Below are 27,135 nucleotides of genomic sequence, written 5' to 3' on the forward strand. Positions count from 1 at the left end.
ATCAGTCATATTTATATATATATACCGCAATCATTTTTCTGTATTATAATAGTAATTCAAAATTTTTTCATAAACGACACTTCCGGGTGAAGGACTTTGGAACGCGCGCGCAGGGGGTTGTGGGTAAACGGTGCGAGCCGGGTGTTTCCGGTTGAACGGAGCGGATAAAGGCGGAAATAAACTCAGTGGTTTTCTGTTCTTTTATTGTCTTTTGGGTTTTCTCTTCACCATCGTTCGACTCACAGTGAAAACGTTTCATGACTATAAATAAGCGGGGAATGCTGTAGCGATGACTCTGGCGCCGAAGGAGCTGAGCACGCTGCTGGGTCTGCTCTCGGAGGAGGCGTGCGCCGGCAGCTCGTTCGAGAGCCTCGCCAGCGCCTTCCATCACTGCTTCGGTAAAGCCGAGCACTTCCGGGTGGGTTCGGTTCTGGTTCTGCTCCTGCAGCACGCCGACCTGCTCCCGGGTTCCGCGCAGCGCCTCGCCGCGCTCTACCTGCTATGGGAGATGTACCGAACCGAGCCGCTCGCCTCCAACCCGTTCTGCGCCGTGTTCGCGCACCTGCTGAGCCCCGGCAAGGACGAGCACGAGCACGAGAGACACCTCTCAGGTCTGGTCCTTCTGCTCCTCTTGTTATTGTTATTGTTGTTGTTGTTGTTGTTGTTGTTGATGATGAAGTGACTCTGACAACATCATCATCATCATCATCATCATCATTTTCAACCTAAGCTCAGCCTCGTCGTCGTCGTCGTTTGTTTGTGCCGTTTGTCCAGGTTTCCTTCCCCCGGTCACTCTGCCCGAAAAGTTTTTCCTGTCCCAGCTGATGCTCGCTCCTCCCCGGGAACTCTTCAAGAAGACGCCGCGGCAGGTCTCCTGCGTGGACGCGAGCTCGGCGCCCCTGGCGGTCGACATCAGCGGCCTGCAGCTCGCCCTCGCCGGTGAGCGTTTGCGTCACGGAAAGCGCGATGCGCGGTGCGATTGCGTGCGCGATTGCGTGATTGCGCCTTTGTTTGTTTCAGAGCGTCAGTCGGAGCTGCCCACCCAGAGCAAAGCCGGTTTTCCCGGTCTCCTCGGTGACCCGGACCCCGACTCCTCCCACTCGGGCTTCGACAGCTCCTTGGCCAACCGGATCACGGATTCGCTGGTCACGGGGCCGCGCCCGCCTCTGGAGAGTGAGCGCTCTCGATCGATCGATCGGTCTCTTTAGCGACGCCGACCTCGGGTTTTCCCTCCGTTGACTTCTCGTCTCTCCCGCGTCCAGGTCGCTTCCGTCCCGAGCCGATCCGGCCGGCTCCTCCGCTGTTCCGGGCGAGCGAGGCGGAGCTGGCGTGGCTGAGTCCGGCCGAGCCGGAGCACCGCGTGCGCTGGGACCGCTCCGCGTGCGTCCGCGCCGCCGCCGGCCTCGAGATCAAACGCGTCGTGGCCGAGGCCTTCGAGAGCCCCCTGTCCGCGTCCCGACAGGCTCGGGTGAGTCGTCTTCTTTTCCCTTTTCCGGGGCGCGGGACGTCGGGGTCCGCGGTCGGTTTCACCGCGTCGTTCTCTGTCGGTTGTTTTTTTTTTTCTTTCTCCCTCAGCTGCTCGCCGAGTTGGAGAAGGACCCGAAGCTGGTGTACCGCGTCGGCCTCGCTCCCGCCAAACTGCCCGATCTGGTGGAAAACAACCCGCTGGTGGCCATCGAGATGTTGCTCAAACTCATGTCCTCCAGCCAGATCACGGAATACTTCTCCGTCCTGGTCAACATGGACATGTCCTTGCACTCCATGGAGGTGGTCAACAGGTACGCCGCTTTCTCTTTCGTCGCGCGCGTCGTTTTGCGCGTTTCGGGTCTGACCGCGTCTGTGCCGCAGGTTGACGACGGCAGTGGACCTTCCTCCCGAGTTCGTCCACCTGTACATCTCCAACTGCATCTCGACCTGCGAGCAAATCAAGGACAAGTACATGCAGGTCGGTAGTCTCCTCGAATTCTTTAGCGTTCCCGTACGCGACGAACGGGATCGAGGGTAAACTGTTGTGTTGTGTCCCCCTGTCGTTCTCTCTCTCTCTCTCTCTCTCTCAGAATCGCTTGGTGCGCCTGGTGTGCGTTTTCCTTCAGTCGCTGATCCGCAACAAGATCATCAACGTGCAGGACCTGTTCATCGAGGTGCAAGCGTTCTGCATCGAGTTCAGCCGCATCCGCGAAGCCGCCGGTCTGTTCCGCCTCCTCAAGACGCTGGACAACGGAGAGACGCCGGCCGAGTGCAAACCCGCAAAGTAGTCAAATCAAAGACTTTGATTTGCGCTTCGTCTCGATCTCGGACTGCCCGTGTTTGTTTTGACGGGACGCGAACGACGTTGACGATAAAATAAATATTTTGTTTTCGGAGCACGTGCGTGTGTGTGTGTGTGTTTGGTGTTTTGTCGTTGGCTCTTTCTTTCTCTTACCTCTGACGTAGAAGGACCGAACGGTCCCGACGATGCCCAGCCGATTCTAGGAAAAAAAACGCGCGCGTAATAGACACGAACCGCCAACGAAGGATCCTCGGTCCCCGATGAGTAAAAGCAACGTTTCTTTGTTCCATGCAAGTTCCAGCGAGCGCGATACAAGATGGGTACTTCGCGTCAAAATGAACAGCACGTCAAAAACGATAGAGCGCGCCAAAGTCAAAAAGTTCCCCCGACTGTTCGTTTCACTCTCGCGTTTATACCCTGTAGCCGCCGTATCTTTCTGTTTTTTTTCTAATTTGGTAGGTGCATTAGATTGCCTGTATACGCGTGCTTGATTATATTACTTGAATTCGATAGCCGCGAATGCCCGGGTTATATTTGAGTTATTCTCTCGAGTGCGCGTTATCCTTTTGCCCGCGCCCAGCGGTCACCGTGATTTTACCCCGTCTGACATCTTGTCTCTGTTGGTCTCTTTTGCTCAGCTCCGTCGTTCTTCGCAGACAATACCGCCAGTTCCGGCTCTCCTCGCTTGCCGCCGGGCTCGCTCGTTTTCGCGGTTCCGATCTTACGATGACTCCCTGTCCCTCGCACTGGTCTCCCACCGGTTGTTCCCCTACGTCTCCCGTTGCTCTGCCGAGCCACCGTGCTCCTGTGCCTTCGCCCGGCCTTGGGCCGAGCTACTCCTTCATGTCTCCCGCAGCTGCAGTAGCCCGCCCGCCTTGTTATCTCAATAAAAATGCTTAAACTCCCTCGAGGTCTTTCTCTGTCCTTTTTTTTTTTTTTTTTTCTTTTTCTATTCCACACACTTATAACATTCAGTCCAGACTCTATCCTACTCACACATATAAATACCTTATTTTTACTATTTTACTTATACTTAACGTATCGATTAAAAACGAAAACCAAATGAAAACAAAAGATTTGCGCTCGAGTGCATCGACAGGCAGGGGGCAAGGGAAAGAGCTCAAAAAGGCTAAACGGAGAGAACGGGATTTTATCTTCTCTTAAACGCGACGAGAATGGTCGCGACCGGGCGGGTGAGGATTCTTCCCGTTCGGTAATACGGGTCTCTTCGCTACCGTGAAACGAAAGGCGAGCGCGTTTGACCGCGAAGGACGACGAGGAGGGATTTGCGGGGTCGGGTCCGAATAATGCCGTTAGGGGACACGGTTTAATATCAAAGATCGAGTGTTCAGAGATCGATTTCAAATCGACGTCCGGAAAGAGGTCGAGGCATGATAGTTTGGTCTTTGTCCGATACGCTCTATGCAACGATTTAAACCGTATCGCGAATTTGGAGGTATCGGAAAAAACGGGTTTTAGGGAGGTTGAATTTTTCGGACGGGTAGGAAAAAGCGACAAATGTATTCTCCCGAACCGAAACGTTTTCTAAATCGTTTCCGGATTCGAAGGCTCTGTAGAACTAAAGCAGGGGTGGCCAACCCGCGGCTCGGTTTCGCGCGGCTCCTACGTTCATATCGATGTTTGTGTGTTTGATTTTTAATGTGCGTGTTCGCTTCGCTTACGTTCGATACGGTATTTTTAAGACTTAAATGAGCTCGCCCCTACTGGGAAACTTTGCGGTATATCGGACCTTGGCATGAGGCCGATCGTAAATTACAGGGATGCACCGAGAATTTTCGGAAATACCTCAATCACCGAAACGACACGGCAGAAACGCAATTTACGCGTTTAGCTGGATGAGAGCGACGTGTCTGCGGTGCGCGGAGAGCGATTTGCAAAACGTGCAACGCTGACATTTCGAGACGGGGTGTATCCGCAAAGAGTTTCTCCGAGTCGGGTTTAATTTATCACCTAAAATCCAAACATCCCGATCGCCGTTCTAAATACGAGAAGGACGCGGCGCAGAAAAGTAAAGTCGATCCGAGCGCGCGCGCTCCGTCTGCAGAGGACGTTTTCGGTGGTGCCGAGGCGAAAGGCATAAAACGAAAAATGATGGATTTCGTCGCCTTTTGAATTGAATTTTCATTTCGGTGCGTCCCTAAAATATTATCGTCGGTGTGGCCCTCTGACACAATTCGGGTTTCTCACGTGGCCCCTTGTAAAAATTAATTGCCCACCCCTGCGGTGTATTCGTCTCACGCGCATGCGCGTTTGACGAAAATACCGTACGGAACTCGAGCGAAGTGAACACGCGTATAAAAACCCCCCCACAAACAAAGTGTGCGTTTTCTACCCTGAAACACGTGAAATCAAAGCATCGATCTGTTCCGACCGACCCCCGTGTGAAAGAATCGCTTCGAGTGGCAACAACGGAATACGAGGCAGATTGGAAGGGGATTGTTCAAGGCAAGGATGCCAAAAGTCCCACTAAGTAACATGTATAGTAAAAGAAAAACGCTATTGTAAATGATTATATTTTTGTTTGTGGACTTGGTTAAACTAAGAGTTTGTGTGTGTGTTCATTGTTGAAAATGACTGTCCTGTGGTCTTAGAACTGTAGGAGTCAATTTCTGTCATTATGGTGGTGTGTGACATTTACAATAAATCTGGCTGAGCAGAGGTGGGGGGGGGGGGTGTGTGTGTGTGTGTGTGTGTGTGTGTGTAAGAGAAAGGGATGGGTGATGTTCATGTGTGCCCGTGTGTATAACGTGGCCCTTTGCGGTACCGCGGTCAAAAACGTGGCTCTCGGTCTCCGACCGGTTGGCCACCCCTGCTCTAGACCTTCCTGTTAATGAAGGGGAGGTCAAAGCCGCAATCACCTCTACGAACTCCGGTAAGTCGCCAGGGGCGGACGGGTTTCCGGCTGAATATCATAGGAAATATGTTGATGTAGTGGCTCCGATCCGGGAAAAAAAAGTCTATATCGAGGCGTTTGCCTGGTACTTTCATGGAGGCACCGATAACACTGATACCTAAGAAAGATAATTTTAGACCGGTAAGTCTCGTCGACGCGGACTGCAAGGCGTCGGCGAGAATTTTGGCGTCGCGGTCGGACAAGGTTCTTCCGAGTATAACCTATAAGGACCTATTTTGGAACCTCTGAAATAAACTGGGCAAAGTCCGAGGCTGTGCCAATATCTAGAACGCGTCGCTCCCGTACAGCGACCCGATTCGGTTTTAAATGGGTTCCTAAAGGTACGACATACCTTGGGGTTAAACTGACACAGAACTCGGAGGATATGACGATGTTGAATCATGAGCCGCCGCTGAAACTTTCTTTGTGGGGTAAAGTCAATGTTGTCAAGATGGTTATTGCTCCACAGTTCAATTATATATCCATGATGATACCTGTTAACATTCCAGACCCTATCTTCAAAAGTAACAAAAAAAAAAATGTACAAACAAAAATGTAAAACATTCAAAGTTCTTTACACCGACATGAAATATTCAGTGTCCGAAAGCAGGTCCCGCTAATTATTATTTCTAGACCCCCCAGGGCCCTACTTTACCCATTCTTTAGACAAAGCCTTAATTGTTGGTGACTTTAATATTCATTTTGATCATCGGGAAGACTCCCTAAGAGCAGCGGTCGTGTCCGTTCTAGAGTCAGTCGGAATTCATCGGAATGTTATAGGACCCACTCGTAGCGGCGGACAAAAAAAACGTAGTCATAATTCCACGGTCTGAATTTGCCTCAGTCGTTGCGTTTCCGCGTCACCGCGCTACGGCAGCGCGTTTTATCGATGATCTTCCGGAAATTACGATATCGGACGGCTCTCTACGTCAGACCCCGCAGAGCTCTAGACGATCTAGACGATGTAGCTCCCCTCGAGACCGAAATGATCGGGGAGAAACAATTTGCACGGCGGTATAACGATCGTACGCGCACCTTAAAACGGACGGCTCGAAAATTTGAACGGAAACGGCGTCGAACGAAATGAACGGTATTTCAAATAGCACGGAAGGAGAGCCTCTTCAATTATAGAAAATCTCTCGGTGCTGCTAGATCGGCGTATTTCTCCACCCTCGTAGAAAATAACGAGCGTAATCAGGAGAACATCAGGCAAGAAATCCGGACGGTTAATATAAATCCAAATTATTTTACAAGTAACCCTGTAGACGGCGGCGTAATTACAGCGGACAATCGACTGCAAAGCTTCACTCCCGTTCGTGAGAATGACTTCATTTCATTCATTGCCTCGTCAAAACCGTCAACCTGCGTTCTCGATCCCTCGCCTACGAGTTTCTTTAAACGGATAACTCCAGAGACGATCGAACCCGTTTTAAAAATAATAAACTCGGTTGTCCGACTACAGACCGATATCAAATCTCCCCTTACTTGTTTTGCTCGACCTCAGTGCAGCTTTTGACACCGCCGATCGCACTGTACTACTCGCTAGGCTCGAGAACGTTGTCGGAATAAAGGGAACGGCTCTCTCTCGGCTCGGGTCTTATTTGACCGATCGCTATCGGTTTGTTGATGTAAACGGTGAGTTCTCCACACTCTATGAGGTAAAGTTTGGTGTTCCTTCGAGGATCATTCATAAACATGCTATGCCGTGGACGCTTAATAACTTTCTTCCGCTCGACTCGGATAAGACGGAAGTACTTTTACTAGGGCCGCGTGGGGCCGGAAGTGAACTTTAAAGGTAAAGCAAGTGTGTTTTGGAAACAGTGGCATCTTAAAGGGGTAACTGTGATTGGTGATCTGTAGGAAAATGGCGTTTTTATGTCATACTCTGAATTGGCGGGAAAATATAATATTGGGGGTCAAGGAAATCCAATACGAGCCATGACCCCGTTTATACCTATCTTCAGTTGCCGCATGTAGTTCGGACTGCTTCTGGGGGTTACAAATCGATGCTCGATGTAAATGCTGATACCTGTGAGAACCTGAGGACTATTTGGCAAAAGGACTCTGGGATAGATATCCATGAAAACGATCGGCTGTACATCATATCTAATGTGGGTAAGAACATAAGGGAAGCTAGAGGGAGGTTCATTCATTACAAGGTAGTACATAGATATTATTATACACCATCTAGGCTTTACAGAACGGGTATAGCGGAAAATAATCTGTGCTGGAAAGAGAGGGTACTTATTTGCATATGATTTGGGAACGTTCCTTAGTTCACCCATTTCGGTGTAAAATTCTGGCCGTAATGCAAGAGTGGATGGGATCTAACATACCTGTGGTGTGGGAGGCATGAAGAAAACGTGGCATCGTTTCTGGCAACGTATAAAAATGGTTCGAATAAGTGGGACTGATCAACAGCTGTTTAATCTCCATGTGCCTATCATCGTAATTGGGATTAACTACAATTGTATTACCCGGTTTACCGCCAAACTCGTCGAAATGGTGTCGCGATTCAAGCGAAAGCCGTTCGGCTCGAGCGGTGGGAAGGAGACCCTTTCGTTACACGGCGAAAGGAGTCGGGTGACTCGCGCGATCCCGATCCGACGTGCCGATTTGCTCGGAGAGTCCGAGGAGCCTCTCGTTACGGAGTCTCTCGATACGAGTAGAGTGAGAAATAATTTCTCCACGTCAACGAGGAGAGTTAATTATCTTCAAAGATCGGGACGGGAGAGCCGATTTTGGAGATGACCTGTCCAAAACAGTGTTAAGAACACAGTTAAAGTCACCTCCCATAATTAGTTGATAAAGTCTGGAAGTTTAGAGAAAAGCTTCATAAAAAAGTCTGGATTATCCCAGTTAGGCGCATAAATGCTTGCCAAAGTGACTTGGCAATTATAAAGGGAGCCCGAGACAATCGCGTACCTACCATTGGGATCTGAAATAACATTCGAGGGGCTAAACGGGGTATTCTTATCGATCAGGACGGCGGTACCTCGAGCTTTACAATTATATCCCGAATGAAAGACCTGTCCCGCCCAGGACCTGGGCGAGCTTTTGTGGCGAGAGATCTTTAAACGAGTTTCCTGTAAAAAAAAAACATACGTTGGCTTTTAGGTTGTTTAAATGAGAAAACACTTTTACACTCTTTACCTCATTATTTAAGCCTTTGACATTCCAACTAATCATTTTAACCCTGCCCCCAGTAGCTTGGTGCATATCAGGCATTTTTATTCAACAATGGTTTAATAGAGTCGATAAATTGGTCAGGGGATTTTAAAGAGAGAGCCTTCAAGAGAAGAGCAATCAAAAACAAGACGATCGAAGGTGCACACAACAGAACAAAACCAAAATAAAAGCACAAACAATCCTATCCCCTCCAAACACCCTTTCGGCGGCGCTCCGCGAACCGAATTACGACACGTGCGAGTCGTTACGCGTGACTAAATTGACGTGGCCTCATGTAACAAATACAGACGGAATACCGAATTTTACTCGTATTTTTCCGTTGACTTTTTTTTACTTCTACTTTACTTTATAAGCTTCGGGTAAATTCTGCTCGTCGGGCCTCGTTCGCCGTCACGTGACACGTCATCTCCTGTCGCTGTTTAGTTTTGTGCCGAGGCCGGAACGTCGGTTAACTTAACCTTGCGCATAGTAGAAACCTCTAGCGGCTTTTAAATCTCTAGGATTTCACTCCATGATGCCAAATGGTCTAAATAAGAAATAGTTCAATAACCGGCACAATTCCAACAACAGACACGCAACACTTAACACGCAGACGATACACGCAACACATGACACTTAGACAATCCAGCTGCGCTAGGCACCGGGGAACGCAGTCTTCAAACAAAAAAGGTAATCCAGTCTCTCCAATCGGATCGCAAATTTTGTAAGTTAGGAGAAAAGAATAGACTATAAAGCCAAAACAAGAAATTATCGCGGATTCTTCTGGATACTTCGGACAATATCGCCTATGTAAAATCATGCAACTGACACAAAGTGGGAGGAGTCGAAACATCAACTACGGAGACCCGAGTGGCATTTAAAGAAACACTGCCATGCTAAAATAATCACTTGTATATATACACAGACATTACAAGTATTAAACATTGCAGTGTTTGTTCTTTAACTCTGACAGGCGTAGCCTGTCTGGGATTTTAACACGTCGTGCACTGTCGGAAGGAGAGGTTGCTAGCACGTCGCTTCCACAAGGCGTCTTTACCACGCCTTTCCCTGACTACAGGCGTAGCCTGTCTGGAGGCTTCACCGCTCTGCCTCGTCTGGTAGTATATTGCTCAGTTGACAATGTCTGCTTAGCAGTCCTGAGTTCTGCAGGTGATGCTTGGGATGAATTAGGATGATCCACAAACTTTGGCTCGATCGTCGTTAAGCCCGCGACGGAACTCGTCGGCAGCTGCCGTGCTCTTGCGAAGATGCCGAAGGTTGCGACCGCGTGTGACCGCCAGGATGCGGTCGCGTCCTTACTTCGTCTTCGTGCTACCATTGAACTCATCCACACGGTCGTTTGGCTAACTTTTGTGATGTATCCATCTTTAACCATCTCGTAAAGTTTCTCTATTCTTTTCTTTTTCAGTGCAGTTCTTTTTCTTTTACCGCAACGCGGACAGTTTTTTGGTCGATTTGCATGTATTTCTTTCTGCACAAATTTTGTCTGATTTTTCTGAAAGGTTTTCTTGTTTGCTGGTTGGTATTTTGTTTTCACCTTCACTGCTTGCACCTGAGATTCTTCTTCTCTGACTATTTTAATTTGCTTTTGTGACAGTTCAAACTGCTGGGCGATTTCAATTGCTTTTGGTAGCGTTAAATCTTCCCCTTTGTCTAACGGTCTCTCTCGGACGCGCTTTTATCCGACACCCGCGATCGTTGCATCGATGAACATATCATCTGGATCACCAAACTAGCATTCCATGAGCAGGAGTCTCAAATCCTTTACAAAAGTGATCAAAACCTGCCGTGACTCCTCGTTTTCTTTGTTTAAAACGGTGTCTGGCTATTCTCTTATTTATCCAGCCTATATTAGACAGACCGTAAAAAATCGTCTTCTGATCTTGCGTCTTACATCTAAGGTGAGGAAACCGATGTCGCGACAAAATCATCCCACCGAAGGAAATTATCATCGATTAAACAATTAATGCATAACCAAGACACAAACACACATGCAGCCCTATCGGCTGGCACACGGGACAATCCCCGCAAACAAGGAAGCGCCCCGAAACTCACCTCGACGCGTGATTTCCCTTTCGGATATTGCCGAATGTATCCCGCTTCTGACACCCAAACCGTCGATTTTTATCGTGCCCGAACGAAACTTAATTCTTGGAGAGGTTTTCCGTACGACCCGCTATGCCCGTAGTGCCTTTCCGATATCGGGGAAGAAGCGGAACGTATACATACACGTACGGAGAAAAGGCCGTCCTGAACGCGTTTCCTGTTTAGACGAGAGGATATACTGGCCGGAGATGTGTTAGCCCAGATAAGGACTCCCCGTTTACCTTACGGACTAACTTCGTAAATATTCTATAGACACCGAACAGACAAAGAAATGTGTGTGAAACAGTGTGAAAACCGTCTTAACACCAACGGCGGTAAATCGATTTTATCGATCGACCCGAATGTGTAGTTCGCGTCGAAGGCTGTTGCGAGCAAAGGTAGCGGTACCGCCGGTTTACCGCAGCGCCTCGAACGAAGGGCCCTACGAAATGAACGAGACAAACACTCGTAAAACATTTTTTGAGGTTTGCTCAATCTTTCAAATAATTCTTATTTAGAATCTCCCTGTCTATTATATTCTTATTTCAAATGTCAACTCATTTTACTGTGTAAGAAGTTTGTATGAAAAGTAAAGGCAAATTCACTCCAAGCATCACTGCATTTTCAATCATGTTCCACATTCAAACACTCATAAAACAGTTTTCTTTATAGGTTTGCTCAATCTTTCAAATACTTCTAATTTACAGTGTCCCTGTCTATTGCTCTCTTACATTTTATCTCATTTTACTGTGGAGTTTCGGAGAAAAGTAAAGGCAAAATCACTCAAAACCTCAGGTGCTTTTTCAATCATGTTCCACATTTAAAAACACTCATAAATTATTATTTTTTTTAGGCCGTATCACCCAGCCCTACGAATCTGCTTATTTGATTCATAATTGTAGTGAAATTAATTCCAAATACAAGTATTCTATAGGACGCACAAGCTGTTTTCATGCCAATATTTTAATTTCCGAACCGGAATTTTGGACGGAATTCCCTCGCAAAAGGTTCAGGCTCGGGTGTACGCTTCCCGTTGATAAATTCCCGACGTACGCACGACCCGCGAGAACGAGAACGGCCTCGAACCGTTCGACGGATCTCCGAAGGATCGATAGCTCTGGCCGAAAACATGTCGAGATGCGTTTATTTTTGATTCGCGGCGGTGTTCGCGGTGTTCGGTTCGAGTGTCGGTACGCACGGGAGGCGGAATTGAGAGTCACACACGGGTTAATAGAAAACCATCAATTTTATTCAATCGCTTTTTGGAAGACGTCGGCCGGCCGAGAACGTCGGCGTCCGACGTTTGTTATCGTCTGCGAGGAAAAAGACCTGCCGTCGCTGCTCCTCGCTTCCCCGATCGTTAACTGAATACAGAGTAATGAAGAAATGGACAACAACAGCTTGTTTTGTAAGCAGACACACACACACTCGCACTCGCACTCGCACACGCACACGCACGCACCCACATACACACGCGCACATCAAAAATATAAAATTTCTTCCGCTCGGCTGTTCGTTCTAAACTCTCTTCATCCCTCGGGCCATGAGGCAGGCGAAGACCGTCATCACCATTTTGGGCTTGACCTCCACCAAATCTTCTGGAAGTGCGAAGACTCGAGCGCCGATCTTCCTGGCCGTGGAGATGGCGTACCTGAATGAAACGCACAAAAAAGGACGAAACGCGTCAGGTTCGGGTACGACGATGCGACGCTACGGGCCTTTTTTTAAACAAACTCTGATCCGATGAGATTTTCGTAAAAATATATAAATACAAACGTACTTTGCGTTGTTGAGTTTCTCTTCGTCGGTGAGATCTTCGGTCTTGACCAGATCGTAACGGATCGAGCCCGGCCGGATGGCGTCGATGAGGTCCAGCACCGGCACGCTGTCGCTTATGGCTCCGTCCTGCAATAAACGCGCACGGTCACGACTTTCTCGACTCGTCTTTCGATCGCGTTCGCGATGACGGAGACGGCGCGGTCCGTACCTTGAAACCCGTGATGGTTTTCTTCTCGGCTTGCGCGAGCGTGTCGTTCACCCACTGGACGATGGTGTCGTCGTTGACCTTCTGACCGTCTCCGAGCTCTTCCAGGATGTTCAGAGTGTACCTAAACGTTCGAATCAAACCAAAATTGGCTCACTTTCTCTTAATTAAATTCGGTTTTCCTACTTTTTTTGTCTATACTCTTCTTCGATTATTCACCAAAGACTTTCGAAACGAACGGCGACGTTCGGACATCCGACAGAAAAAAAGACCTTTTTTGACCGGGACGCTCGAAAAGGCTCACCTCCTCATGAGCTGCCAGAGCAAAGCGAGAGTGAGCGTGCGGTTGCCCTCGTGCAGATCCTGCCCGGCGATTCCCACCAGGGAGAACTTTGCCTCTTTCTTTCCCAACTCCACGGCGTAGTTGCAGTTCTCCAGCTGCCGAAGAACAAAATAAAGACAAACGTTTCGAGTTTTAGCGGAGAGTTCACCGAGGCCTTCCGGTCCGATCGGTTTAAAAGCTCCGACGGTAGTGTGGCGCTCACCTTCTTCATTTTGCTGCCGAGTTTGGGATACGGAGGCTTGTTCACTCGGTCCCAATCTACAGGCACTTTGATCTTCTCGTACAGCTGGAAGATGATCAGAGCATCATCCAGGTCCCTATAAAACAAACACACACACACACACACACACAAATGCTATTTATCCTTCGTCTTTATTCGTCTTTATTCCGTCTTTATCGGGTTTTCTTACGCGTAGAGATGGTTGACGCGAGGATTGACTCCGAGAGAGTTCATCCAGTTACGGAAAGTGCGTTCCTCCCTGGTCTCGCCTGCGGGAGGAAAAAAAGAGTCGTATCGGGAAGAGAAACAAAACCGGTGACCGTGACCTCGCCCGATACGAAACGTCGGAGAACGTCGCGTCGTGACGGACTCACCCTCGATGGAGCTCCAGTCGATGTCCTGGTTCTCGGGTTTCTTCAGAGCGGGATATTTGTTAAAGAGATTAGCCACGTAAGCCAGGTTGAGTTTGGGGTTTCCTCGCACGACGTCGTTCGCCGTGACGAACTGACGACAGCCGAGACGGTCGGCCTGCTCCAGCATTGCCTCCGCACGCATCAGGTCGTCCTTTTCCTGTAGAGGAACGCAGACGTTGTTAACGGGAGAATCGTCGAATTCGCAAAGCCGCAAAAAACAGAAACGCTCGTGCGAGTTGTGTCGTCGCTGAATTTAGGTTCCGCGGTCGCGTGACTCGTGTCGTTTTACCCTCAGTCCCGACATGTCGATGGCGATAGGAGGGATTCCTTCGTCGTCTCCTTTTGGAGCCACCTGGTTCAGGATGTTGAAGTACGCTTTGGAATCCTGGGAAAGGGAATAACGCAAACGTTCGGCTATGAAATGAAAAGAAACTACATTTTTGGAATCCTTGTGGATGGTTTTTTGTTTGTGTCTTACCTTAATATCAGAGCTAAAGTTGTTAATTTTCGGGCTTCCGGCCTGTTCCAGATGATAGTTGGCCCATCGCAGGAGCAGTTCTTCAGGGGAAAGCTTCATCAGATCCTCCAGACTCTCACCGTCCCTCAGCAAAGCAATCAAAGCTACACACACACACACACACACACACACACACACGGTGTGTACTGATATCGGTGCATAAAATCGGTGCATATTTGACATGGATCTAATCTAGATTGCTGTGTGTGTGTGTGTGTGTGTATACCTTCGTTCCTGGTAATCTCGATATCAGCTAACAGGCCGATTTTGATGATCTGCCACAGAAGACCAAGAACCAGATGTTGCCTGCCTTCCTTCAGGTCCTCTGCTCCGATGTTCACGACATGGCAGCCGATAGCCGAGGATGAGTTCAGGGCCAGGTTTAGATTCTCCTACACACACACACACACACACAGAGAAAAGTGTTTAGAATGGTCACAGTACAGTGTACAGATACTGAATATTTGAGTCAAAGATGACTTTGATGAAGTTTACTTGAAGGCAAAAGAAGGAGTGTGTGTGTGTGTGTGTGTGTGTGTGTGTGTATGGGGAACTGTGTTTGTTACCTGGATGGTAAAAGGTGTGAGCTTCTTCTTATTGATGGTTCTCTCATCGATGGTGTCGGGGACGGACAAGTTGATCATTTTACTGTAAAAATAAACCAAACCACCAGCTATAGACACACATAATGCACTGTGTGTGTGTGTGTGTGTGTGTGTGTGTGTGTGTGTGTGTGTGTGTGTACCAGAGAACAATGCCATCTCCCACCGCTGTGAACAGGTCGTTCGTGCTCGGGTCCATGGGGAGGAGGTGTTTGCAGTCGGGGTCGTTCTCCAAGGCCTTGTTGACCCAGTTTACAAATGCCACCTTCTCCTCCTCTGCACAAACACAATATATTATACAAACTGTGTTCACAGGTCCATAGAACATGTCCGTGCCCGTGTGCGTTACAGACCCGCAAATGAATGCTTTGTTCCCGATTGCTCCGATGTTCCCGCTACGGCGCAGATCCCTTCCTTTTTGTTGATGGCCTTGCGGAAAGTTTTGGCCACCTCCGAGCTCTTCAGCCCGTGAACCACCTGGAACGAGGGACGAACGAACCGACGACGTCGTAAACTTTCTCGACTTTGACCTCTCTCTCTCGATTCGATTCGATTCAAAAAGCGCCCTACGTACCTTTGCGAACTCGTCGAACGTGATCTTCCCGTCCTTGTCCTGGTCCATGGTCCGACTGAGCTCCTGGATGATCTCGCGGACTCGGTACCCGGGCAGGGGCAGATTGGCCGCTTTGAACAACTCGTTCAGCTCGTCCGTGCTGATGTAACCGTTCGAGTCCAGGTCTGGAGGAAAAGTGAGTTTTACACCAAGGGTTAAAAAACGTTTTCTCAAATGAAAACCTGCGACTGTCAACGTCGCCGACGTGGAACGTTTACGGAACGAGTCTCCCGTGTCGGAGAACTCGGTCTTTCTCCTGAGCGTTTTCTGACATCCGTTGAGGAAACGAGCGTTCGTTTATGGTGACTGTTAAACAGGAGGTCGCTTATCTTTCACAAACGTCTTTTTTACTTAACACTTTTCACGTCTTTTCACTTCACACTTTCTGTAACTCACTTCATTTTGGACAAGTTTAAAATATCCCAATTTGCACTGGAAGTCCAAGAGAAGTTTATTAATTTCTCTCTTATTATTACTGTGACCACGATTTCACAGTGTATTTGAAAGAGTATTTGGAAGAGTATTCGGAGAGCGGAGCGATGCGGCGCCGGGTCGGAAACGCGGCCGAGTCTCGGAGGGAGCGAGCGGTGAACCTTCACCCTGTACGTTATCTACTGTAGGATGGTGGAGAACCGGTGGAGTACAGAGTCTTAAAAAAGTAAACGACGTGCAAATTCAGGACCGAAAGGCACGTTTGCGTGGTTTGTCGAGTTTAACGGGATGGTAGTTTTGGACGTTTCCGGGTCGATTATGTCACAGAATTCGTGATTTCTCCTGAAGGTTCGGCAGGACGGGACCGTGGTATCGCCCGTGCCTCTCTGCCTCTATTAAAACCGAGGGAAATGAAAGGAGGTACAGTAAAAGCTGTAACTGTAGGAAACTTCTTACTCACCCACTTTGCTGAAGGCCTCTCGCAGATCCTCCATCTCCTCGTTCGAAATTGAGCCGGCCATCGTTGCTGTTCGTGAACAAAACGTTACATTTTAACACGTGTCTTTTGATGCCAACGTCACGGAGAAATAAAGTGCAAATCCGAATACGCTCTACAGACAAAAATATACGCACCCCTGACCGTCGCAACAAAATATGGTTTTCCTAATGTTGTTGTACAGAACACCCATGTACGATTTCCCTAATAAATGAGGTTTAAAAAATAAACCTTTGTTTGTAAAATGAGGCCGTGTGAAGTTACGAGTGGAAGAAGGAAGAGTGTCCTTCACAGCTCCCTGACCTCCTCGACTCCACTGGGCAAACTGGAACTGGAGACTCCCTACTCAACATCCAACCATCATACTAATGATAAATGAATAACGAACAGCCACGGGCGTAAATTTCATTTAACGGTAGGGAGGGACGATACATTTTCCGTTTTGCTTTTTTTATCTAGTCTATGACACTGCAAGGCAGGTTTATTTATACTGTGGCACATTTCATACACAATGGTAATTCAAAGTGCTTTACATAAAGAAAGTAAAACTATCATGAAAGAATAATCACAACAACAACAACAACAACAACAACAAAAGGTTTAAAATTGTATTAAAAATTAATTGAGACACTTAAGAACAGAATAGAAATTGATTCTAAAAATACAGTGGGGTCAGTTCAGATGTAGCACAGTGCTCATTTAGTAAATGCACAGATAAACAATATGCTAATTGTGTGTTAATGTTAAATTAACATTATTCCAAGTCGTCCCAAATAAAACACTGCATGGGAAACGGCTTTGTTGTGTTAGCTGCAGTGCACTAGTACATTAGTTGCAGTGTTAGCTGCAGTGTTAGTTGCAGTGCACTATGCTACAAGCTATTGTAAACAAGCTAACGTTCACTAGATAAGTCATATTTTAATCTCTAATAGAGCAGATTCATGGAAAATTACTTCGGTAATCAGCATTTGTGCCGCAACTGATTTATGAACTGCATCGACTACATTAAAGAGAGTCTGCATCAACTACATTAAAGAGAATCGCTTTATTTAAAGTGAATAAAATCCCCTAGTTAATGGAGTTAAACATTAATTGGGCCGCAGACACACACCTGACTCGTGTGTGTAGAGAAGGTGAGATGAACTGAGAAAGCAAGCAGTGGGTCAAACCACTGTGAGGAAGGGGAGGGGGGAAACTCAACCGTTTCTAAATGCAGTTTTTGCGTTTGTTTGGTTTTTTCTACTTAACTGTTATTCAGGTATACATACATTTATTTTTCACAATAGAAAATGCGATGTTTAAAAAAAAATGGGGATTTACGCCCATGCGAACAGCCACTTCTCAAAGTCTAGTGAAAGTCTTGGTGGTAGAGAAGTGAAGTGGAGGTGGAGTATACGGAATGAGATGTTCAGCGGGCATCAAGGGACAGGGGGTGCACATACTTTTGGACATGTAGGAGATTAAATATGCACCAGGAAGGGTGTACCATAAGTAGTTACATCACTCAAGGCTGAGGTTGAGTGGTTGGTCATGTCGTGTGTGTGTGTGTGTGTGTGTGTGTGTGTGCGCATGCGTTTCCTCTCTTCTTGCAGCGGTTTCTCAAGCTATGCAGAAAGTGTCTATTTTCACATTGGGGAATTTTTTTCTTCATGACCAAGCACAACCGCTCAGCAGTTTGAGGAAGTGGCACGTTATCAGTTAGCGCTGGTTGCTATTCACCAAAGTGTGCTCACTTTAAATCTCAGGACTAAAAGAGACCTCAGGAGATCTCAGGATGCTGAGAGCTTCCAGGACAGAACTTTTTCTGGATCAGGATATATTGTGGGATTATTGTTCATTTCACATCTTCTTCTTCTTCTTCTTTTTCATCATATCTAGAGATGAATCAGTAGCTACACTGCAACTCACAGTGTCAGGAAGTAGAAAAGAACTGATGATAGACTGGATGTTGCTGTTCTTAGATCAGATTCTGCTTTTAAGTCCAGAAAAAGATGATTACAGATAAAAAGATGATTATAGATAAGCTAGATAAGATCTTTTATATATATCATCTTTTTTTTTACTTTCAGGTTGTTCATTTATAAGGGTAGTATTTATTTATATTTATATTCTTATGAAGAAGTTAATGAATAGAAAAATAATTGTATAGAAATAGATTTAATTTTACATTCCATTTTCAGCCAACTTTGTGTTCTTCTTACAGTATTAATGTATAGTATTAATACATTAAAATGGAGGACTGTGGGTTTTTTTTGTTTTTTTCCATGGAGATATATTGAAAGGTGATCCTACACGACGTTTCCTTACAGATCCTTATCAATTGTTCTGTGATTTTAGCAGGACGTCTGCTCTAAAAACTGAATTTGCTGGAATTTTCTTTGATATTTTGTTCAGAATCCGTGCTGTAACCTTTAACGGATAACTGCAGACCTCTGTGACAGTGACTCGATGACATCGAGTTTATTTTCGAGTTAGGCCAGGAGGCGATGAGTAATGTCTGCTTTTTTTTTTTCCACTGCACACTGATTTTTGTACCTAACGAGTTCCTTTCGGTTTATTTGAATGTCATTTTTGCAGAAGGACGTAATAAAGATCGAGATCGAGATCGGTACCAATCGTTTGATAGGGTTTTGCTTCAAGAGCTCGGTGGAAACGAAGCTTTTACACATCTATTGCATCACCGACTATAAAATAAAGGATGTAGAAAAATGCTTGTTATTCGTGTTGTTCCTTATATGAGCACATGAATATATAAATAGATGCCTGGTCACTTTTTTTAAGAAAGACGGCAAGCTAACCAAAGCGGAAGTGAAAACGTGGCCTCCTCGTTCTCCGGTTTACAGAGGCACTTTAAAAGGGAAAAAATGGCTTCGGCTCTCGGTAACAGCTTTCTGCTTTTTTTGTTCTGCTTTTGGATCTATATATTTTTCTCTGCGAGTTGTTTGCAGTCTAAACGGCGGCGGTCTAAAATCTTACAGAAGAACACGCCGCTTTCTGAGAACTTCCGCCCGACTTCCTGGTTTGTTTGCAGCAGAGGTGTTCATTCTGAATAAACACTCTGCAGTGTCTCGCATTTCAGATTTCCAATATATTACTTTATCGTTCAGAGCTGCGTGTTGCCAGTTTCTCGTTTAATCCCCGCTGCGTTTCCTCCATCGCTTCATACGAGATTTAAACCCATAAAAGGCCTTTTGCTGTAGAAACGCTGATTAAAATGCGGTGCGAAATATGCAAATCTTCTTCCTTTTCGCCTCCTCGGTTGCGTTCGTCCATGAACCGATGACGGATAATAAAAAGGGACCTTTGCATGCGCTTGATAAAATGGTACTTTCTCTTGTTCTTTCAGTGATTTTACCTCACGCTTCACTCGCGTGAGGGAAATGAGCAAAGCTGAAGATGGCTAAAGGCCATGAGGCCTTCACAAAGGCTCTGTAGAATCGCTGTGAAACAGTTCAGCCGAGGATATGATGTTAGGAACGTGAAAAAGGTGCTCGTGGGTGCTCCGACACCTGCTGCATAACTGCATTGATAATTAATAATAATAATAATAATAATAATAATAATTAATAATTACTGCTATATTTGACCAGGAACCATGATTTTGCTTCACTGTGCATCACCGCAGCAATTCAAACAATCTCCTCACATGCAGATCATAAAGTTTCACCGTTCTGAGGAAATTTCACATTAAACATATGCAGTGAAAGACTAGCGCATTTTATTGATCGTTGATCACCCCTAGGAGCCACAGCTCACAGTGATCCGGTTTGTGATCTCGTCTGTCCGCTGGTGATGTTTCTACAGAACACCTACTCCATGGTTTCGGCACCGAAGATGATCGTAGAGGCGATGCATGTTGAGAGAGCGACTTAACCGCAACTTCCTTTAGAGCTCTGGCTGCAAGGCAAAGCTTTAACTTCTACTTCATACAGATGTACTCCACACACACACACACCATGTAACAAACGGTAAAGTTTAAAGTTTAAGATAGACTGGAAACTGTCAGAGTGTGTGTGTGTGTGTGTGTGTGTGTGTGTGTGTGTGTGTGTGTGTGTGTGTGTGTGTGTGTGTGTGTGTGTTCGCCTGCCTATTAGATTGCGATCGTTAACGCAGGCGATCGACGAGGCCAAGACCGTGAATTGAGAGCGATGCTAAAGTCAATCATTAAACAAAAATATAAATAAAAATAAAACACTGTAAAACATGAAGGGCGTGAAGAACATCACAAAGAACATGAGCACATGGAGCATATGGAGGCCATGCACCTTTTTTCAGATATGCATGAGCTCGCTCTCTCTCTCTCTGTCTCGCACACACCCACTCACATACATACATACATACATACATACATACATACATATATATAGGATTATATACTTATAAAAATATACATACACACTCTCCATACACACACTAATCTATTGATTGCAGTTGATTTCTTACCTGAGAAAGGCAAGTCTGAGTCTCTCTCTTTTTCTAGCTCTTTCTCTGTTAGTCCGCTTCACACAAGCAGTGTGCAGAGCAGTGAGGAACGACTGATCTATTCAAATGAGAGAGGAAGGAAGTGACAGTAAAGCGAAAACAGGAACGTAACTCTTATGGCTTTATAAGGCAATCTGCTCTGCAAAGGTAGCACTTTATGAAATGTCACCTCTCCATCACATCCAGGCCTAAGGTTCTACACTCTGATGTTTCGATCAGACCCGTTACGGTTTCACACGACCTGAACCGAGTCTACAAAAGTTTACAATCACTTTGAGCTGTGAAAAAATCATTGACCCTCCTATTAAATTAAATCCAAGAAATCGGGGGATTTCTGGCTGTAAAGTTCAGAATTACACGGTGTTTTTTGCTTCTTTTGTTTTTAGTGTGTATTAGTCCTCAAAATTCCATGTGACCCAGAAAACAGGAACTAACAAACAAGCCTCCAAATTAGTTATAGGTTGAGCTCCTAAACCCCGTAGAAATGGTTTTAATAAAAAACACAAAAGATTTAACAAATAAACTTTTAAATATTGTTACGAATGTGTATTGAATTGATTGGGATTTTTGATCAAAACACCGAGGTGTATATTCATGTGCGATATTAATACATTATTGTCTGTATAGTAACAAATCATCCATAGAGTAAATAATGGGTGATTATTTAACAAAGAGAATTCATTTAATGCTGATTTCACTACGAATAGATTTCCTATTCCAGATTTCATTCAGCATACTGCTGAAATAATTCTAGTTGGGGTGGAAACAGTAAAAATAAAACAGCTATTGATTGAATGGAAACTGTACTCGTGTGACTGATATTTGGTGTTTTGTGTTAGTAGTATGTTCTATAAGATACTATTAAAGACCAATAATAAACTGTTGGTGTTTACTGGACACCATTAAACATTTCTATGCCGGTTCAATGATTTAATGCTGGGTTTCTTTGGTGATAATGATTTAATGATAAACACAAACATGCTACAGATACATTGGAAATTTGGTGGTGGTGGTGTTAATAAGCTAATGGTTTAAATGATGTTATAAGTGGAATCCGTTAGATTGTCTGTGACGGTTTCTAGCGTATTTTTTTCAGCAGGCCTTTCTGCATCACGCCGCTGATTATTTTTATTCCTCGCATATTAAAACATTATTTGAGTTTCTCAGGTCAGGGTACGGAATCAGATCATAGATCAGATGAGTAAGAAACGCTCGCAACAGGAGAAGATTTATTTATAAGTACAATATTACAAATATTTAGGACTATAGTAGTCAAGGTTCCATAAAGTTAGGAGTGATTTGAACCAAATCTGGCAACCTGTCTACTTTTTGACATTTTATCTCTTATTTTTTAGACCTGGTTCACTGTTTATTGTTTACATCAGACAAATCGTCTTTCACGTCTTCGTAAAAAATATTAAAAGATAAAATAAATGTGTAAAAATATGTTTGAAATTCACTGAAATCCTTGAAATAAATAAATTAAACAGTGTTACAGCAGTGCTGCAGCTTGGTGGTTTCTGGAAACAAACCCAAAAGTGTCTCGCTGGAGAAGATCCTTACAGGTAATAAATAAGTTAATAAAAAAAAATTACCATCCAAAATTGAAGAACGGATATATTATTTCTCCTTGTGCTATTTATAGTTGATGATTTCTACCACAGGTAATGTGGTCCAGTTCCTGAGGAGGCCACTTCCCCCATCACACACCCCATCACACAGTGAGTCCACAAGCACACCAGCGTTTATGTTTATTAGTCACGTGTTGTAGCGGGTCGCATCTCGATCCGATTTTTTATGTGACTTCTTTCACTTCCTCTCAAAATCTCCCCGGGGTTTGGTTCATGCTGTGGAAGTTTGTTCAGGTACTTTCAGACATGATGTGAAGGACACCAAGCAGGGGGGTTATAACTCCAGTCCTCTGAGAAGGCTTAACGTCCTCATGAAATGGATTAGTAGCTGTGATTTGACTCCATAGTTTGATGTTGTTTCCTTTAAAAACAAGAAGTCAGATTGTGACAGCAAGCACCGGCCAACGGAGTTTCAGATACACTGCGGAGAAAAATCTTACACGGCTTAGAGATCGAGCTATATATGGAGAACGCCAAAGTGATACATCGTCTTAAAGCCCAGTGTGAAATGACGCGTTTATACACCCCTGAAAATGTGATGCACACAAACAGAACCTTCCAAAGTCCCCCTAATAAAGTCCAATATTTTAATGCACCGCTTCTGTCTGTAGCAAGACCTAGATTTTGGTTCATTTCATTTCTAAGGTGTTCACTGGGGTCAGGGGTCTTTGCAGGACACTTAGGTTCTTTCATCTAACCTTCACACCATGTCTTCATGATGCACGCTGGAACAGGGTTTGGGAATCCGGTGTAGCGGTAACGCTGCATCTAATTCATTAGTATAGAACAGTGGAGGGCCGTGAGGGTCAGCAATCTCTGAACTCCATCAGAATCCACTGATGCACGTTTTAATATATCTTTAGTTGTCTATACTCTTCATTTCATAGCGTTTCTCTCGTGCACAATTGTGTGTTTATATAAGTTAGCGTTTCTAGCCAATCAAATTTCAGCTGTCACAATGTGTGTTGCAGTAAAGGCAGCAATGTGAGATTTCTTTAACATACATTTGATGTTGCTTGAAGCTGTTGCTGTAACCAATCAGACTGCAATTTGCACACTTCGAGGCGTCAGAACACGTGGGCATTTTCACGTCCTTTGATCGGACGGTCAGAGAGCGCAAATCGCAGCTGTATCAAACGACGCGATCTCAAATATATTCGTGTGGATTGAATAGCTGTTTTTTCATTTCACAACAGCTGACAGAGGAGAAGAAACTGTTTGATCACATACTCCTACAACAAGATGGACTTTTTAAGAAAAGCTGGACATCGTGATTGAAGGTCGCAGAAACTGTTTAAAACAGTTGTTACGTTTTTTTCTTATAATTTTGTGTTTTCTTTCCCGAACATTTTACCATCATTTCAAATTCACAGCAAACCCGTAAAGCACGGAAAAAACGCAGGAAACCCCGGGGTGAATATCTTTGCTTCTGCTGGAGATGATGTATGTGGAGGTGCAGTTGTGGCTCCAGTGAAAGGAGACGTGTTGAATTGTGTTCGTTGTATTTTTTCCTTTAGTTTTCATTCTGACTGTATGAGATCCCTGCGTGTGAAAATCCCTAATACGTAGCATCATAATGGTGGTATTAAGACGTGGATTGATTCAGGTAGAACATCACTGAAGGCCTCGGGGTGAAATGCTGTTCATACAAAAGATACACAAGTCTCACAGTTCACCTGATTTGGATCGTGGCATCAAATTAAAGCTGATAGTTTGGAGCTGCCTGTATGTCTTCCTCCAAACAAACCTTAAACATCCTGTCTTACCAAATTGTCAACTCTTTACCTTTCCCTCATTACACACTTCCTCCCACAGACTTTCGGAATCCCACTCAGTCAGAGAGTGAGCCAGGCCAGACCAGACCAGCCAATCAGAGAGCAAGGTGATTAAATACCTGTCGCGGTGTCCGTCAATCGCTTCCTGTCTGAGCTGAATAAAGGGGCGGTAGAGAGAAGTTGTATTGTATCGTACTCACACCGGGAGCTCAGTCTACAGGCGCTGTTTTGGGAAATGAAGAGAAATAGAGGAACCGCAGCACTTCTGCATGTTCTTCTTTCACTTCACTTTCACACAATGCACCAGTGTCCCTCTGTATTCGTCTTGTTTATTTGAAGAATTGTTTGAAGTGACCTAAAAAAGACAGAAAGACACTCAGACATTGTCTTATTCGAGCAGAAACTAGTACAAGTTCATTCCACATTGAAATGTCAATTCCTTTATCGTTTTATATTTTAAGTTGGCCTCCCACTCTCTCTCTCTCTCTCTCTCTCTCTCTCTCTCTCTCTCTCTCTCTCTCTCTCTCTCTTTCTCTGCAGGTATGTGAAATGGAGGCCTGAGGTTGGGAGGAAATCCCAGCCGAGATCAGGGAGCCGAGCAACCTTAAGGTGCTGCTGCTGTCATTCTGCAACCTCCGACACACACACACACACACACACACACACACACACACACACACAGACACACACACACACACAGGGTTAAATAAATAAAGTGTTAATCTGATCAGGTGCTACATCTGTGATGTGTCTCTTCAGAATTAGAATCGTAAGACTCAGTGAAATAACAGTTGCCTGAGATCAAGCAAACACTTGATTAGATGTTGGTTACACGTGTGAAAGAAGACGTGATATCGTGACAGGATGTGTGCAGCTGTAGAAGGCAGGAGAAGATGGTGTAACAAATATCAAGTGGTGTGAAAAGTACCATCTTTTTAGATTTATACCTATTCCAACAAATTAAACGCCAAAGAAATGTCTAAATGCAGTTCCTCGCATTTCTCTGTTACTCACGTTGCAGTTCCTCGCGTCCTCGTTCTGAGAAAGTTCCTCAGAAAGCACTTCCTCCCATCTCCCAATTCCTCACAGTGCAGTTCCTCACATTCCCTCATTCTCCTTATTCCTGATTATGCAGTTCCTCCTTGTTTCTCTGTACACTGTTCCTCGCATCTCACCTGATTTTTAAACGGCAACATTTTCATGGTGACCAGAAATCTATAACTGCATTACTATTCAAACCCTGCACGTGTCATGGATCACCGCAGGTAGGCAGGGGTGGGCTTAGCCCGCCCAAATTTACATTTTGCCCACCCAATCAAAGTTTGATTTTATTATTTTAGCCAAAGGTGAAAAAAAAACCCTGAAAATCACAACATGTTTTTCCACTTTCCATTGTTTGGGCAGCAGCTTACAGCCAATGAACAGTGATCAGTCCTGCACCAGATCTACACAAAGTCCCGCCCCAATCAAGCCCCGCCTCCACAAAGCCCCACTCATACATGAAGTTCCGCCCCCCCCACACAAGGCCCCGCCCCTGAATCATAGAACATATTTATGTCCGACACACTTACAAGCTTCAGCTCCATACTGGCTTCGATCGTCTGCTTTTCTCAGTTTGTATTTTTTGTGCAGTTAATAAAAGCTTCTGTCGTGTACCAGAGGAGGGAACATCAAGTACAAATACTTTGTTCTTAAGTAGATTTTTCTGGTATCAACTTTTTACTTTCACTCATTACGTTTTTACACAAATATCTGTACTTTCAAAACAGTAGTCACCAGAGTATTTTAAAACATGAGTATCTGTACTTCTACTTGAGTGAAGGATGTGTGTACCTTTGCCATGTACGCTCCTTGTATCCTTGCTGGTAGCACACATGATCATGTCTGTAGATCCGGGGATTGTTGTGCCTTCAACATATAAAAGTTCCTTCCAACTCAGTCAAGAATCTAAACCCCTGTCATCTCACCATATCACATCAAAGAAATGTAGAAGATCCTTCCCCATGAGGAATCCATAACAAATACTTTAGACGTGGATGAATTCGTTAAGGTTTTTGCCAACAGAAACAGGAGACTAATGCTGTAGATGGATGGACAGCACATAAGAAATTGGGATATAACTGATAAACAATACAAATTTTAGCTGCTTGAAAAGTTGCTTTTGATTTTACAGTAATAAAGTGAGGAACAAAATATAATTTTACATAAAAAAGCGGAAAAATAAATTGTTATATGATGTTCTGATACGGTCTTTGGGAAAAGTTCTTTAAAAGTGCAAACGTTTCTGAACGTTCTGATTTTGTATTGAAGTTTGAAATGAGGTTTGATGATCTGATTTAGGATTTGATTTTATTTGAGAACTAATCTGATCCGATAAAAACAAGATTATGCAGGGTTTTTGCAACTACGTGTTAAAGGTTTAAAGTTTTCAAAGTTGTTTTTATTATCACTTCAGTTTTAGTTTAAATTAGATTAGTTTCTAATTGTGTAAATATCATGGGGCTACTGGATTAGGTGTTTGGGGCACTACCACTAATTGCCCTCTAATTATTTGTACAAGCCCACACTACTATAATTGGCTAAACCCGGCCCTGCTGTATGTGTACTGTGGTCTTGTTCCTGTATATTTAGCATTTTTTTGGCCTTTGTTCTTGTCTCTCTTTAGGGTATGGACTCTCATAGCGCCCCCTGGTGGCTCCTTAACATAAAGCGCTAGTAATGTTTGAGTGTCACGATTTCTGCTGTGATGACTTCTGAATTCACTTTCTCACTTGTACGCGACATTGTAGTGCTGTTCTGCTGTAGCCCCTATCCTTCAGTTTTTGAGAAAACAGAACAAATACTTTTATGTGTTGAGAATATTTCCAAATATCAACAAGTGCACTGCTTTCTTCATAAGACCACACGACCACAAGACTCCGCGACCTGCCATGTCGAAAAGTTCAGTGTTTCAGCAATGACGGAACACGGCTGCAGGTACGGCAAGCCTCCAGGGACATTTAACGAAACGAAACGCAAAGCGACGGTGGCCGAGAAGTGCAAAATACATGAACAAATCCAAAAACAAATAACAAATTCAAAAACAAATTAAATTCAAAAACAAATTAACATATTCAAAAACAAATTAACAAATTCAAAAACAAATTAACATATTCAAAAACAAATTAACA

The 27,135-nt window shown here is 44.9% G+C and overlaps 2 protein-coding genes across 3 annotated transcripts; one reads left to right on the forward strand and one right to left on the reverse strand.

Moving 5' to 3' along the window:
* Positions 1 to 85: 85 nt before the first annotated feature.
* Positions 86 to 2,363, forward strand: cnot11 (CCR4-NOT transcription complex, subunit 11). The gene is made up of 7 exons (XM_046840151.1): positions 86 to 611; positions 775 to 939; positions 1,021 to 1,173; positions 1,263 to 1,468; positions 1,576 to 1,778; positions 1,849 to 1,945; positions 2,058 to 2,363. Exons 1-7 carry the CDS (start codon positions 290 to 292, stop codon positions 2,253 to 2,255), a joined length of 1,344 nt encoding a protein of 447 aa, XP_046696107.1. The 5' UTR covers positions 86 to 289; the 3' UTR covers positions 2,256 to 2,363.
* Positions 2,364 to 11,684: 9,321 nt separating this feature from the next.
* On the reverse strand, positions 11,685 to 20,617 carry lcp1 (lymphocyte cytosolic protein 1 (L-plastin)). 2 transcript variants are annotated; one of them, XM_046839891.1, is made up of 16 exons: positions 20,521 to 20,617; positions 16,042 to 16,107; positions 15,111 to 15,274; positions 14,890 to 15,013; positions 14,680 to 14,812; positions 14,501 to 14,582; positions 14,161 to 14,326; positions 13,896 to 14,038; positions 13,707 to 13,802; positions 13,379 to 13,574; positions 13,195 to 13,273; positions 12,987 to 13,101; positions 12,746 to 12,879; positions 12,445 to 12,565; positions 12,238 to 12,362; positions 11,685 to 12,108 (listed from the first exon to the last, which is right to left on the reverse strand). In XM_046839891.1, exons 2-16 carry the CDS (start codon positions 16,100 to 16,102, stop codon positions 11,976 to 11,978), a joined length of 1,872 nt encoding a protein of 623 aa, XP_046695847.1. In that variant the 5' UTR covers positions 16,103 to 16,107; positions 20,521 to 20,617; the 3' UTR covers positions 11,685 to 11,975. The 2 variants fall into 2 exon arrangements, with proteins under 2 accessions (XP_046695847.1, XP_046695840.1); XM_046839884.1 differs by having other exon boundaries at positions 13,707 to 14,038.
* Between the last annotated feature and the right edge of the window lie 6,518 nt (positions 20,618 to 27,135).

Source organism: Silurus meridionalis, chromosome 3 (genome assembly GCF_014805685.1).
Source record: "Silurus meridionalis isolate SWU-2019-XX chromosome 3, ASM1480568v1, whole genome shotgun sequence".
Classification (NCBI taxonomy): domain Eukaryota; kingdom Metazoa; phylum Chordata; class Actinopteri; order Siluriformes; family Siluridae; genus Silurus; species Silurus meridionalis.